Source organism: Taurulus bubalis (genome assembly GCF_910589615.1).
Source record: "Taurulus bubalis genome assembly, chromosome: 18".
NCBI lineage: Eukaryota > Metazoa > Chordata > Actinopteri > Perciformes > Cottidae > Taurulus > Taurulus bubalis.
Genome location: NC_136606.1, coordinates 3111938 through 3126937, shown reverse-complemented (window position 1 = coordinate 3126937; position 15000 = coordinate 3111938). Strand labels below are relative to the sequence as shown.

Genomic DNA, 15000 nt, shown 5'->3' with positions numbered 1-15000 from the left:
TTAAAAAAAGATGAACTGGAAACGTATCGCTCCGTTAGCTCGGACAGTTATTTAGCTAGCTTACTTTGAGAGTCTTTTCCCAGCATTAACAGAGCGACTAGCTGCCGCGTCTCGCTGGAATTCCAGGCTGAGACGTTTGGAAAATACACTTACAGTAAGAACAAGTGTCACATACGTGTTTGAACACAGTATGTTGACTGGTTTCCAGTTAGAAGCCTACCGTTAAAGTCGGGTTACGAGTCGCTACTACCTTAGCTCCGTTACTTCCCCGCTAACTTCCACTAGCTCCCCGAAAACCACCGAAGGTAGCGGGACCAGGCTCAACACCCGACTTGGGCAGAGGGGACGCGGCAGTAGCAGCAGCGGCCGGTAGCAGGAATAGCTAGCGCTAGCTAGCTTGCTACAGCGGGGACACTGACCGGATGTAGCAGCGGCTTGTAACCCGACTTCTACGGTAATTTATAGATACTGACAATGTCCACAATTAAGCTAGCATGGCATTGTAGCTATTTCCAAACTAGCTTCTATTTTCAGGATTACCACTTTCATTGAGAATGTATATTTAAACAAAAAGACACTGTTAGAAACTACTTGATGGGTTTTAGGCTTTGGGCCTTTTTCCCAGCAGGGGCATGAAGAATAAACGGCGCGGAAAAATTCTAATTACTCTCCTGTGAATATTTCGCATTAAAACTATTCATGTTGGCAGCGGTGAGCATTTGCGACAGTTGCAACACTTTTTCATTTCAAGGTTTGAATAGATTTGCAGAAGCAGAGATCAAAGATCCTTTTGACCCAGAGCAGCATCTGGCTCTCCTCCAAAAATCTTGAATTTAATTGTATAACCTGCTGTATGAAAGCATTGAGAATTAAACAACATGTCACATTTCTTTCATCTCACCTCGGATACTCTCGTCCCCAAAAGAAAGGTTTTTGAAGCTCTCCGGCGGGAAATCCTAAATGAGAAGATGAAAACAGTTTTTAGATCGCGTGTCGGTGGCCCGGTCCAGACAGGATACGCTTTTCACTTCAGCCTGTGTGAGGTATTTGTGATTAAAAAGTGTGATTTTTCAGGGGAGTAACTATTAAAAAACAGATCACATCTCACCTGTTTTAGACAGCACATTTCCTCTCTTGTCAGTTTTAGTTTGTTTTTAATGCAAATTCATAATTATTTCTGCCATTGAAATGCCAACTCAGCCATTCTAAAGGAAAAACAATCCCCCAGATAATGTATTCATGCAGATATCCAATTGTTTTCTCTGAGGTGCAGCACCGTCCTGTCTGGACTGAGCTTCAGAATGTAAGAAACTTCCGGATAATTAAAATGAACATTTGTCTCAGTAATCAATCATAAGTCGAATCTTACTGATTTGATTGGTGGAGGAACTGTAGAAGGCGTTCACAGTCGTTGGGTTTGTGAACCACCTGCAACACACACACACACACACACACACACACACACACGTTATGGCGTGTCAACCAGGAAGTAAAAGAAAGTGCAGAGTGGGCCGATAGGAAGTGCTGCCGCTCACTCGGTACGCGGGACGCTCTTTCGGAGCCAGGAGATGTCGGACTGGGCGATGAACTTCAACGTCTGCATCACATTCCCGTAGTAGTCCTTCTCACTGAACCTGAGCTAAAACACACACACACACACACACACGTATCATAATGTGTGTTTATGCAGTAACATGGAGCGTCCTCTTAAGAATAGAAAAAACACAAAGCATTTAAAAACACAAAGCTTCCTTAGCTCTCTAATTACTGTTATGAACATTTGGGAACATAAAAAACAAAGATTGAGAAAAGTGGACTTACATTGATATATATATATATATATATATATATATATATATATATATATATATATATATATATATATATATATATATATATATATATATGTATTTATTGTATTTATTTATATGTATTTATTGTTATATTTGTGTGCCTTATTTCATATATTTTCTTATACTATTATAAGCATAACACACACACACACACACACACACACACACACACACACACACACACACACACACACACACACACACATACACACAGTTGGTAATGCACTACTTCACTTTTTAAAAAGTAAACACAAACTTAAGCTTAATGTGGGAAAGGAAAGTTACCTTGAACTTTAAATGTAACTTTGTTTATTTGAACTAATAAGATTGAAAAAAAAATATATATATATATATATGTATATATATATATATATATATATCTATATATGTTCTAATCAAAAGCCGCTTCATCGTAAACAAACGGGTGAGAGCCACACAGTCCATGCATCACTAGGTGAAAGCAAAGGTAAACCATGAATATATTATAATATACACACATAAACAATAAAACCTATTCTCTGTTTCATATCTGTATTCCTGACCCCATGCCATGCTGCAGAACTCAGCAGCGCCATACAAACCTGCTTTAAGTCTTCATTGAGGAAGGTGTTGTTCAGAATAAACTCAGGATAACCAACTTTGGCCAGGACTGCATGAGCCTTGAGAAGCGAGACACAAAAGGGAACAAAGAGTTTAGATTTAAGCGTGAAAATAGTTGAATGTGATCAAATTCTTTTGCAAGCAATAAAGAGTGAGTCGAGGCCGCAACGCCCTGACAAAAAGATGTCTGCATTACATAAGAAATAAAGATGCAGCGGCTAAATGCAATCAATCAAGTTGGTTTGTTTGAATGTTTTCAACAATGTCGTCGGAGGAAGAATGTGTTTTAAAAGGAGAAGTACAGCATGAAAGGAACATTTTACAAAGGCAGTACAATGAAGAACGGCACCGCTGTGACAAAGGAAACAAGGTCCTGCATCAAAGGATGTGTCAAGTGAAGCAGAACGTTAGATTCTCATTATAATCTGATTTACAGCTGCAGTCAACAATATTTATATTAAGAATACATTAAACGTGTGTAACTCACAGCTTCCTTTAGCTCATTACTTGGGCTTTTTTGTCACATTCACATCAGCCATTATTATGAGATGCTGGTGGTTAGAAAGTTCAGAAAAAATATTTCTGACCTGAGATGGAAAGAAAAAAAGAGAAGAGGACAAACCGATATCTTTAAATCGATGACGGCTCACACGACTATTTGTGTGTGTGTCACCTCCAAGACGCATTTTAACATCTTTCAGTTATTTTTTTGTATTTTTACGGCCAACAATGTGTCTGTTTCAGTTTTCTCTCACTGCGCCCGTCAAGCCCCGAGGTTCTAAAGTTTAAAAAAAGAAAACTTTGATTGGATAAATAAAACTTTAAGTTGAGATCAAATAATAGGGATGACGTGCAGATAAGATCGTGAAGGAAACGTGGCGATGAAGCCGTCCTGCTCCGACCTTCTCCACGGCTTTCTTCTTCGTTGGTGGATCCATCCAGTCGTTCTCCTTCTCCAGCATGTCGATGAACGCCCAGCGGACGCCGTCGATCAGCTCCTCCATCTGAGAAACACGCACTCGCATTAACGGGAGGCCGTTCACAGAGAATGCATCGCCACGTAAACACACACACACACACACATTGTACGTCTGGCATCATCTCCAAACAAAATACACTCAAATCAGTGCGCACATTTGTTACAGATATACAAAAGATGGGAGCACTTGACCCACGATTTGGGACATGATGTCATCCCCAGAGCCCACGCACCATGTGTTTCTTGTCCTCCTCGAAGTGTGTGTTGACAAAGAGGCGCCCGGTGGCGTAAACAAGCGAGTTCTCCACGTAGTTAACACACTTGTCCCAGCGCGGGGTCAGGGAGGTGGTTCCCGTGGTTACCTGGTGAGGAAGGGGAGAGACGAAGATGCAAGGTGACATTGAGTCTTCCTCCACAGCGGGAGTCTGTCAGCCTCTGAAAACGTCACGCGGTGCTGCACACTTTGGGACTGATGGTTAAGTATGACACACGTGTTTTTGTCACATGAATCATAATGTGTGTTTATGCTGTAACGTGGAGCGTCCTCTTAAGAATAGAAAAAACACAAAGCATTTAAAAACAAAAAGCTTCTTTAGCTCTCTAATTACTGTTATGAACATTTGGGAACATAAACAAAGATTGAGAAAAGTGGGCTTCTTACATTTATATATATATATATATATATATATATATATATATATATATATATATATATATATATATATATATAAAGCCTATTGAAAGCCTACAAAAAAATATATATATATACTCAGTGAAACTGATTGTGCAATACCGTTCTCATATTTTTGTGCCTTATTTATTTCATATATGTTCTTATACTATTAGCATTTATGGCAATGTTTTTCTGTATTCCTAATTCAAATCTTAATTTAATTTTTGACCTTAAGCTTATTGTAATTCTGTGTGGAAGGAGGACCTATCAAAATAAGCTTTTCATTGTACGCAGTAACTGTACATATATATATATATATATATATATATATATATATGAAGCTCAAGATGCATCCTAATTCTACTACATATTAATTCGAAAGCAGGTTTTGAGTATTTTGTCCTTTGCGACTGGAATAAATATGCATACTAACTGCACAGTAACTTACTTTGCAATTAGAGTTTTAAATCATCTCAAGAATTGTTTTTTCTCAAAGGCATTTTTTTTTGATGCCCTGATTTGTTCTTATTCTCTCGATACAGTTGTCTTTGATTCATATAGTTATTCAAATGTACTTTTTGTCTGTTTCGTAGCTGGGAGGCTCTTTTAACACTGGTTTTATGTTACAAAGGCTACTAAACATTTCAACTCAATGCAGCATGTAAAAAGTGTGTGATTGATAATATTCGGGCCATATCTTGTACGATTGCCCGTAGGTTCAAAACAGTACAAGCAGGGCGTTTTTGATCAGACATAATTAATTGGATTTTCATATTTTATTCAATCTTATTTCCGATGCTGTTTCTAGGCCCGTTCTCACTGCCAGGAATGCAAATCTAGTGGAAACATATTGAATCCTTCATTGATTTATGACCCATAAGAAATCTAAATGCGAGTCGAATATGCACTCGAATCAACCTATGAAATATATCTCAGGTTGTTAAACTCTAATTTCAGTGGTGGCTACAGACCTGAGTACAAGTACATGGATGTATTGTATATTAGCTGATGCAAACAGCAGCATAGACATCTTTACTGGTGCATTAAAGGTCAGAGAGTCACTGGGGTTGCATTTGGGAATAGTTTGGTCGGATAGATTTATAGTTTGTTGAATACACAAGGAATGTAGGCCTCTTCTTGTATACAGTGGAGATATTTAGTATAATTTAAACCAAATTCCAGGTTTCACCGCCAAACACTTTCCATACTTGTCCATAAAATGTCAAACAACTGTTTTTCAGTGTATTTTGTACATAGTTTAAATAGTTTTTAGATGGTATTTCTGCTACACAACACATTGCATTCTTGAGTTCATCTAAAATCATTTAAAAAAAATCACCAAATATGGAGCTAGATTTTGGAGGATTATGTCTGTACCAACCCGAGCAAAGTCCAGGTATCTGAAGAGGAAACGACGGCTCAGAGTGGTGATCCTGGATAAAACGGTCCTCCACTGTACGTAGTTAGCTACAGTCCTGGAGAGAGAGAGGGGGATAGATAGAGAGAGAGAGAGAGAGAGAGAGAGAGAGAGAGAGAGAGAGAGAGAGAGAGAGAGAGAAAGGACATCAATTAAATGCCTACATGTAATCTCATTATACACTGTAATATACTTATAATGAGAGACAGGAGACCTCGAGCCCCATTATGTGCTCATCTGTCTGCGTGTGTTCTCTGTCTGGCTGTTCGTGTGTGTGTGTGTGTGTGTGTGTGTGTGTGTGTGTGTGTGTGTGTGTACCTGCTGTCTGTGGTGTTAAGGAGCTTGAACAGGTCTTTGAAGTACTGCGGCGCTCGGACGATGACGAACTCAGAGGAGGAGACGGAGCGACCCGGGTCGGCGTCAGACTCCACCACAGCTTTCACAAAGCCCAGCCAATCAAACTGCAGACAGAGGGGAATAAAACATGTATTTATGTATCATGTTATGCTCTTTTTTTCTGACAGAGTTCATGTCAGTTCCTCAGGTTATGTAGATATATCTAGAATAAGGACTTCTGGCTGCTAAGTCATGAAAAGAAATATGCATCACAAACCATAAAGAAGGTGGTATAGTTTCAAGAAGCAGTGATTTTATTTCTGCTATTTAGATGTGTTGTTGTTGTTGTTGTTTACAGTACCTGTGGTATGGAGCTCTGGAGGTCGGAGAGCGACATTTTGTTGTACATGTTGTCACTGTTGCGGTTCTCATAGGGAATCAGGATCTGCAGACACAACGAGCAACGTGACACAGACACGACTGATGTCTAAATTAAGTCACTTTGAATCATTTTGAATCAATTCAACGGCTACGAAATGGTTTATAATTAGCTCCGGAGCCACTGAGGCCCATCGGATCGTGTTTATCTGACAGGACGTCTTTACATGAGCCAGTTTGGTCTCGAAGTCAAGAGCCTCTTTCATCTGGGTCAGCGCTGCTTTCTCTGGAGCGCCCAGCATGACGGCGGTGTCCACCATCCAACTCAGCAAGGCTGCACGGGACTGGAGGAAGAAAAAGGCAAAAAGGGTTGGTTGTTCTCTGCATTTAACCCATCCTTAGTGATTAAGGAACAGTGGGGAGCAACTGGGGGTTCAGTGTTTTGCTCAAGGACACCATGGGGAGACCAGGGACCGAACCGGCGACCTTGCGGTTTCAGGACAACCACTCTCCTCATGAGCTATGGGCAACTGTGGCTGAGTAGTGAGCAGGGTCGTCCTTCGATCGGCGGTTCGATCCCTGGCTCCGCTAGCCCATGTCGATGTGTCCTTGGGCAAGACACTTAACCTCAAATTGCTCCCGTAGCTCTGCCTGGTGTGTGAATGTGTGTATGAATGGTAGCTACTCCTGATGGGCAGGTGGAACCTTAGCCCCTCCCATCAGTGTATGAATGGATGAATGATGACGAGTAGTGTGAAAGCACTTTGAGTGGTCAGAAGACGAGAAAAGCGCTCTACAAGTTCAGGTCCATTACCCTTTACAGTATCGTAAAAGTTGGGTTACACGCCGCTACTACCTTCGGTCAGTGTCCCTGTTTGCTCCCTGCTGTAGCCAGCTGGCGCTCATGCTAGTTCCCCCGCTAACTTCTGCTAACTTCCGCTAGCTCTCCGACAACCACCGAAGGTAGCGGGACCAGCCCCGGTTCGACACCCGACTTGGGCAGAGGGGACGCGGGTAGTAGCAGCAGCAGCGGGGAGCTAGCAGCAGGAGAGGGCAGCTAACAGCAGGAGAGGGGAGCTAACAGCAGGAGAGGGGAGCTAACAGCAGGAGGGGGAGCTAGCAGCAGGAGAGGGGAGCTAGCAGCAGGAGAGGGGAGCTAGCAGCAGGAGCGGGGAGCTAGCAGCAGGAGCGGGGAGCTAGCAGCAGGAGCGGGGAGCTAGCAGCAGTGCTAGCTAGCGCTGCTTCTAGCTTGCTACAGCGGGACACTGACTGGAAGTAGGAGCGGCTTGTAACCCGACTTTTACGGTATATCTTGTGCCCAAATGGACTTGCTATATAATATGAAATACAAAAAGGGCCGTCATGGTAGATAAGATCAGAAGTATAATCCGAGAGTGGCTATACCCATGATTAAAAACGCTTCCCTTTGCATATATTTTCTTTCTTTTTTTAAGCGTTTAGCGACCAGGTGACAGTTGTAAGCTCCGTGCACGGCGCCGAAAAAGCGTAAATGTAATATGAAGAAAACATCAAGCAGACGAAGCTGGTTTAAAAAGAATGAATCTGGGGTTGGCGAACAACACAGGTTTCTACTAATCTACTGTTAGCACTCCTTTGCAACATGAAGTTTTTATTTAATTTATTTTATGAAGACCCTTCCATATATATATAAATATGTGTGGATGAAGTATGTCCTTTACAATGGTTAGTGACAGAATACTAATAGCATGACAGTGAAAGTTTTTCCAGTTGAGAGAAATTAGTCGTTGCATACTAATTGCATTTTTACTTCAGAGCTAACGAGGCAGCTATTAGTGGGGCAATCGGTATCAGCTGCCTCTCCGACAAGTTATTTATTGCATTACGACTGTCGACCATTTGTAAGAATGTGGAGTCTGGAAAGAAGCTGTTGCTCAGATAAAATACAATCAGTCAAGCAGGAAGGAAATAACCGCAGGAAGGAGTTTTTAGATGACAGGTAAAACGGGGGTGAAGGATGAGCCGGAGACTCACCGCCCGGGCAGAGGAAGTGTTGGTGATGTAGTCCTCCCTGGAGGGCAGGGACACGGACGCCTGGTCGAGCTGCATGGAGACAAAGACACAGGTTAGCTTCTGCTGCTCTGTGAGCTGGATTTTGTATTTATTTAAAATCGTGTAGCTTTTGCTGCAGCAATAAAATTCAGAGAAATGTGACTGAGCAAGAACAATTTTATTTACAAATTGTGCCGTTTTTAGATGTTAACTACCTTCCATTCTTTTCACTGCTGTACAAATATCTTTATTTAAGATCCGTCATAGTGGAGTCTTACTATCATTTTATCAAAGTTACTTTTGTGAATCCTTTTCCTTGTGCGTTTAAAACGGCTCTGATATCTTATATTTGAGTTGCTTGGTTGGATAATAGTTGCATAATAGATGCTCAACCAAAAGTACCGAAAACATTCTGCACACCCAAAACCATAAGATTGTTCCTTTTACTTTTTATTTAGTTTTTAATGTTTTAGAATTTAGCACGAAAGAAAAAAAAGTGTTCTGCAGTAATGAAAAGTATTCACAACATGCACTTAATAAAAAAATCCACAAAACCAACGGTTTGGTCTATAGAAAAATGGTTACACATTTGAGGAAATATGCTTATTTGCTTTCTTAACGAGAGTTAAATTACAAAACACTCTCATATCTGACAGTTACATATGAAGCAGCCATTTTGCTTTGGTTAGGACTGAAAATGGTATAAAAACTATATAAAAGATCTATACGTCTATAAAATCTTCTTTTCAGCTCCTCCTAATCTCAATCATATATATATATTTTGATTAATTAGATCATAATCCTTTATTGTAAAAAAAAAAAAAATCACAGTTCATGCTTAACTCTGGGTTTTCGGACAAATAAGCATAGTTTCCAAAATGTCAAACAACAACAAAACATGTGGAGAATGTGCGAGCCGGTGCATGTCTCACCTTGATGATGTACTGGGAGGACACCTTGTCATCGGGGCTGACGTACAGGCGGAGCAGGACGCTCTTACTGTGCTGGTTCCTCATCTCCGTCAGAGTCCTCAGGAGGTTCCACTCCTCCGCCGACCAGCGGTACTCCCCGCCGAGCCCGTCCCCCACCACGGGCCACCGAAACTCAGGCTGCCGGAGTGTTTTCAGCATGGGTTTGGTGTCCACCTTCTCCAGTATCGCTATGTGAGCACACACACATACATCACATTGGAGTACAGCATTTTGATTGATTGTTATAATTATTTTTCATGTTTTTCACTTGGTGTATCTCATTGCTTTTGCTTCTGCAGTGACCTAGATCTGCCATGCGGATCAATAAAAGCCCATCTCGTCCCACTGTAAACTATCACTGTGTCCCTGTGTGTGCGCTTGACTTACATTGGTGCCCTTGTGAGGACGATGGAGTGTGGGGACCGGTCTGAAATAACTATCTTTAGAATTAGCTTAAGTTATAATAAGGTTATATAAACAATAGTCCCCACAAGGTCTAAATTAATGCTTGAGTGTTTGGATGTATTATTAACACCCTGAAGGGTACATTGTGGGGACTTTGTATCGATTTGAGGACTCGCCTCCTATTGGAAGGCTTAGGGGTGTGTTTGTGTGTGTGTGTGTGTGTGTGTGTGTGTGTGTGTGTGTGTGTGTGTGTGTGTGTGTTGCACTCACACTCATTCATACAGGAGCGGTAGAGGATCTTAGCTTTAGTCACGGCCTCCAGTTCATCGCGGTCTGAAGGAGCTTCTAGTAACTCTGTCAAAAAAAAATACAAAATCTGTGTCATAACTTACAGCTCAAACAACAACCTGTACCTGAATTGAACTTTTACGATGATTTACCAAACAACTTTTAAAAGTTCAATTTTTTACCAAAAAGTTCAATGTTTTACCAAAAGGTTAAATTTTTTACCAAAAATCACAAATGTTTACCAAAAATCACACATTTTTACCAAAAATCTCAGAATTTTACCAAAACCCTCAAAATTTTACCAAAAATCTCAAAATTTTACCAAAAATCTCAAATTTTTACCAAATTATATTTAGGGTTCGACTCAACGCTTATTTTATTTTGCCAAAACATTTGTGTTTAAGTCGCATGTACTTTCATCATGGGAGCGGAACACACCTTTGAGTCGGAGGTCCACATTCTGTCGCAGCCAAGGGTAGATGCCGTACGAGGAGGAGTCCTCCGGGATCGGGTTCTCCTTTAGCCAACCGCCACAGGAGAAACTATAGAAGTCATCGCAGGGGTTAACGGTCTGATCCATTTTACTCAGAACGGACCCGGCTGCAAGTAGGAAGGAGACAAAACAATGTAAAACACAACCCAGAGAGTTGGAATAAAAGCCTTTTGAGTTACAACCGAAATACTTCATGCTCAACCGGATCCCAGACAAACAACAGTGGACGGTGGAAGCACTCCTCACCTGCTTCAATGCATTCTGGGGTCAGACAGAACTCCTCCTGACTGGATTTCTGAGCGACTGAGGAAGAAAAAACACATTTAGGTAGCATGCATGTTCTTTTGCAGCTCTGACCCGCCTCACATCCACACAAAGGCAGACCTCTATCTTGACTGCTCTGTTCCACAGAACCTCAAACGTAGTTGTTGAGCACATTTTATTTCTATTTATAGTAAGTTAGTTAATTAATAGAGCTGACAGACCAGGGACACATGATCAAACAAAACCCATCAGCAAAACTTAGCTCATGCTTCCTCATTTTGCCGCCAATGTGAAAATTGGCGGCAAAATAACATTTTGAGGGAAACAGTTTTTCACGAACAAAATAAAAACGAAACAACATAAATTCATTATGGTTATTTTGACGAGGTTGAGTTTAGTGCAACACGGTTTGGCTTTGAATAAGCAGGTTTGTTATGTAACTGAAATTCTATATGGACATTCAATTTAAAAGTTGTTTTTCGTCAAGTTGACTTTTAGCTTCACAAGGAAAAGGAGCGGCAGTCACCTGGGTGAAAGTCATGCATATGTTTCCCCTGAAAGGTAATTGATGATGTAGTAACGCTGTCTGGGAATGTATATTTATCATTTTTAGGACACCAGATTGCTCTTAAAAAAAAAAGGAAACTCAAGCTGCCGACAAAGACCATGAGATGCAGTTGAAAGCTCAGAAAAAAAGCAAGTAAGTGGGCTTTGCGTTAAAATAACAAAACAATGTGATTATGTTTTGCACGGAAACAAACTTTCACTTCTTGAGAAAGTTAAAAAGACAGAAACATCAACAAGTGAGTAAAAATCTTTGTGAAATTGTTTTTTAATTTCAGCTGTAACTGAGGAATTCATTTTTTATATGCATATGACCAATAAGTCATATGCATCCAGCATAAAGTACAGTGCAGAACAATATACTAAAATATAAGGGCTGCAACGTGAATACGTTTCTTTCTATTATTATAACACAAACTATTGATGAATGCGGAGGACATGCGGCTCAAAATGACACCAGAGGGACGTCCATAAGGGTCATTCCCTCTTTCCAACTGGAACAGAAACGGTCCGAGCGCAGAGCAAAGTGCAGTTGATACAGCTGGACAGCAGTCAGCAGACCACATGGATGACCACATGGCCGCCTGCAGCAGAGAAACTCACCTAAAGCGACTGTTAGCTCTGTGATGTGCACTCGCGCCTGGAATCACAAGCAAAACGTCTTATTCGAATTTAAACTTGACCGAAAATTGTAATTACTTCACACGCTTCTTATAAAAACAACCAGAACGCCACAACAGCACCCATTGTTTCACTGCGCTCACAGCGTGACCATTACATTATTGCATTACTACATTATTACATTATTGCATTTAGCGGACGCTTGGTTGAAGTGCATTCAACCATGAGTACAAACTCAGAAGAACAATTTCTTCGAGTAAGCAAAACTACAAAGTGCAATAAGTAAGAGGCATTTAAGTGCTACTAAAGTGCTGCTTTCTTTATTCAATTAGAGGCGGAAAAGATTTGTTTATAGTTTGCGGCGGAAGATGTCGAGATGTAGAGCAAACAGTCGGGACTTTGTTGAGTGTTTAGCTCTCAGTGACGGAGCTACAAGCCGATTGATGAGAACCACATCACCCGTTCACTAGAACCGTGATGTTCAACCACCGTGAGAGATGGTGAGGTGTGCCCTGGGAAAATGTCCAATTTCACTTAATCGGTCCGCAAATAATTTACCATTGTTGAGCGTCTGAGCCTGCAATATAGTGGCTGGCTAGTCATTAAATACTCTGCAATCCCGGGAGGTAGCGCAATAATTACCTAGCAAATATGCTGTGTTATGCTACAATGTGACATTTTGTAACTGTTTTGGTTGTTGGTGTCCTGCAGGATTTTATTATTGTAGAACATTTACCAAAAAAGGTTGAAAACCACTGGCCGAAAACCACTGCGGTGCAAAGAGCCGATGGAGAGGGCAAAGTGGCGATGAGGAGGGCGAAGAGAGGCGGCCCACGAAGCCAGCGGACGGATTCAGAAGCCGAAGCCCCGTCGTGAACGGACGAGCGCAGCGTTGCCGGAGCTGCGTTGCGATGCCTGACCTCCGAGGTCGACCGTCCACAAGCTTTCAGTACACACACACACACACACACACACATGTAACGTCAACCCTGCGTGACCCTGCCCTTGGCCTGGAACAACCTCAACAACCCCCTCTACACACACACACACACACACACACACACACACACACACACAGATGTCTGAGGCTCCAGTGTCACCGCTAATGCCGACCTCGCGTTCACTACTGAGACGCCGAACAGTTCCCCGACAACACAAACAGACATTTCAGAAGCACACTCTATAAACTCATTAAGAAACGACGACTCGGCATTCCTGGAGCCGGTGGCTCGCACGGCTGCAGACCGGAGGAGGTTTCCATCAGAGCGGGCGGCTGCTGTTGAATACATAGGCGCATAACATAAATGTGCTTCAATGCCACCACAAGAATGTTGTCTGCCCTCAATAACAAAACCTATACCAGACCCACACACACACACACACACACACACACACACACACACACACACACACACATGAAGTGCACTCATAAAGAGGACGCTCCACAGCCAGGAGCCCGTTAGCGTAGCTTAGCATAAAGAGTGCAGAGAAGGGGAACAGTTTGCTCCGCTCTGCCCAAAAGTTCATTCGGGCACGGCACCAGGATTTCCATTTCGGTGAAGTGATTTTAGGGCCTTTTAATTACAGAAGTTATTATCCACTTTAAAATAATATATTCTAAAATAGTCATATTGTATATTGCTTCTTTTTTTGCGTTGGATTGTGTGGAACAAAGCACTTACTCACTCAGAACACTCACATTTTAATTATAATTAAGGAAAAGCCGCCTTGATTGGATGATCTGGCCGGATTATTATAATTATTATTATTTGTTTACTGTAGATTAATTGCAGGAAGAGAGAGAGATAGAGAGAGATAGAGAGAGAGAGAGAGAGAGAGAGAGAGCGCTTTCAAACAGCTTTCCAGCCTGAATTAAAAAAAAATAGAAAATAGAAAAAAAATGAATACAATTGACATATTTATTAATACTTCTCATAGACACAGTGACTTATTTTTTTTCTGATTGCAGCGTCCTAAATGTTTTCTTTTAAGTCTTTGTTGTTGACTTGATAATTAACCAGTGGCACAGCAGTGGGCGGGGCCAACCGGGTCCGTTAGGCCCCGCCCACTACGCCCACAACGCGTTAAGTTCAGTTTAACGTGGAGAAACTTCTGCTTCCGAAAGTGGAGAAGACGTTTGACAAAGTATACAATATACAGTTTACAATATTTATTTATTCTAGGGTTGGATTTAAGTATAAGTTATTCATGCATTTCCTCTCTTTATGAATATGTGTAGCTACTAGCTAGTGCTACATACGTTTCTTAGAGAATACAAAGCGGTACATGTGGACTTGAGTCTAATATTTAGGGTTCGACTCGTCACTCCTTCAAACTTCTGGACAGCAACTCCAAGCAAATAAGGGAAGTTGCTCCAATCGACTGCATTGTTCCACTCGGACGTAGAAAGATTGACTAATCGTCTTTTTCTGTGGCAGCAGGAAATATCTGGAATTCTTCATTTATGGAAACAAGGAACTGCACGTAATTCAGCATATTTAAAATCAGAGTGGAGGTGTGGTTAAATCTTTAGAATGTTATTCTTTCTTCGTCATTTGCATACGTTTTATAGCTTATTGTCCTTTGTCTTTTAAGCCTTTTGTGTCTTTCGTATAGTTGTTGTTGAAAGGTGCCGTAGAAACAAATAAAGTTCATTAAATTAAAGTTTTGCAACTTTTCCATTTCCTTTCTTATTTTTATCTTAGTGATATGAATCATAACTCCGTCGCCTGCTGGTTTATCGCCTGACACATCTATATTGGAGTTTTTTTTAAATGTCAGTGTTAATTAAAGTGCGCTGCCCCCCTTATAAATAAACCCAAAATAAAACACACCCTATCCAATGCTCGGCCACACGATTCCCTGCTAATTCATTTCACATTCTGCAGGAGACAATACCCACAAAGTGTCAGCACACATTCTTTCAACTCGACTCCCACGGTGCATTACGGAGAGTACGAGGCTGTGCGTGTGTGTGTGTACATGGGTGTGTACGAAACCTTATATGAACCAAAAATAGTTTGACACAAAGTCGCCCACAAGCCCTCCACAAAGACCTTTGCTCCCAGAGGCTCGCTGTGTGTTATTTACAGTCTGCATGTACTATAATCTGAGGACAGATACATTT

At 41.3% G+C, this 15000-nt stretch overlaps 1 protein-coding gene across 1 annotated transcript in view; it reads right to left on the bottom strand.

The window, feature by feature from the left end:
- Window positions 1-15000, bottom strand: part of phex (phosphate regulating endopeptidase homolog, X-linked) — a gene marked incomplete at its 5' end in the record, with an annotated part of 18658 nt that overhangs the window by 3424 nt on the left and 234 nt on the right. Inside the window, 15 exons of the mRNA XM_079234520.1 lie at window positions 902-956; window positions 1370-1428; window positions 1536-1639; window positions 2435-2512; window positions 3356-3457; window positions 3666-3794; window positions 5487-5580; window positions 5841-5983; window positions 6220-6303; window positions 6464-6580; window positions 8250-8318; window positions 9200-9426; window positions 9914-9997; window positions 10370-10531; window positions 10671-10727. Coding sequence (XP_079090646.1) covers window positions 902-956; window positions 1370-1428; window positions 1536-1639; window positions 2435-2512; window positions 3356-3457; window positions 3666-3794; window positions 5487-5580; window positions 5841-5983; window positions 6220-6303; window positions 6464-6580; window positions 8250-8318; window positions 9200-9426; window positions 9914-9997; window positions 10370-10531; window positions 10671-10727 — 1564 coding nt within the window. The remainder of the gene's footprint in view (window positions 1-901; window positions 957-1369; window positions 1429-1535; window positions 1640-2434; window positions 2513-3355; window positions 3458-3665; window positions 3795-5486; window positions 5581-5840; window positions 5984-6219; window positions 6304-6463; window positions 6581-8249; window positions 8319-9199; window positions 9427-9913; window positions 9998-10369; window positions 10532-10670; window positions 10728-15000) is intronic.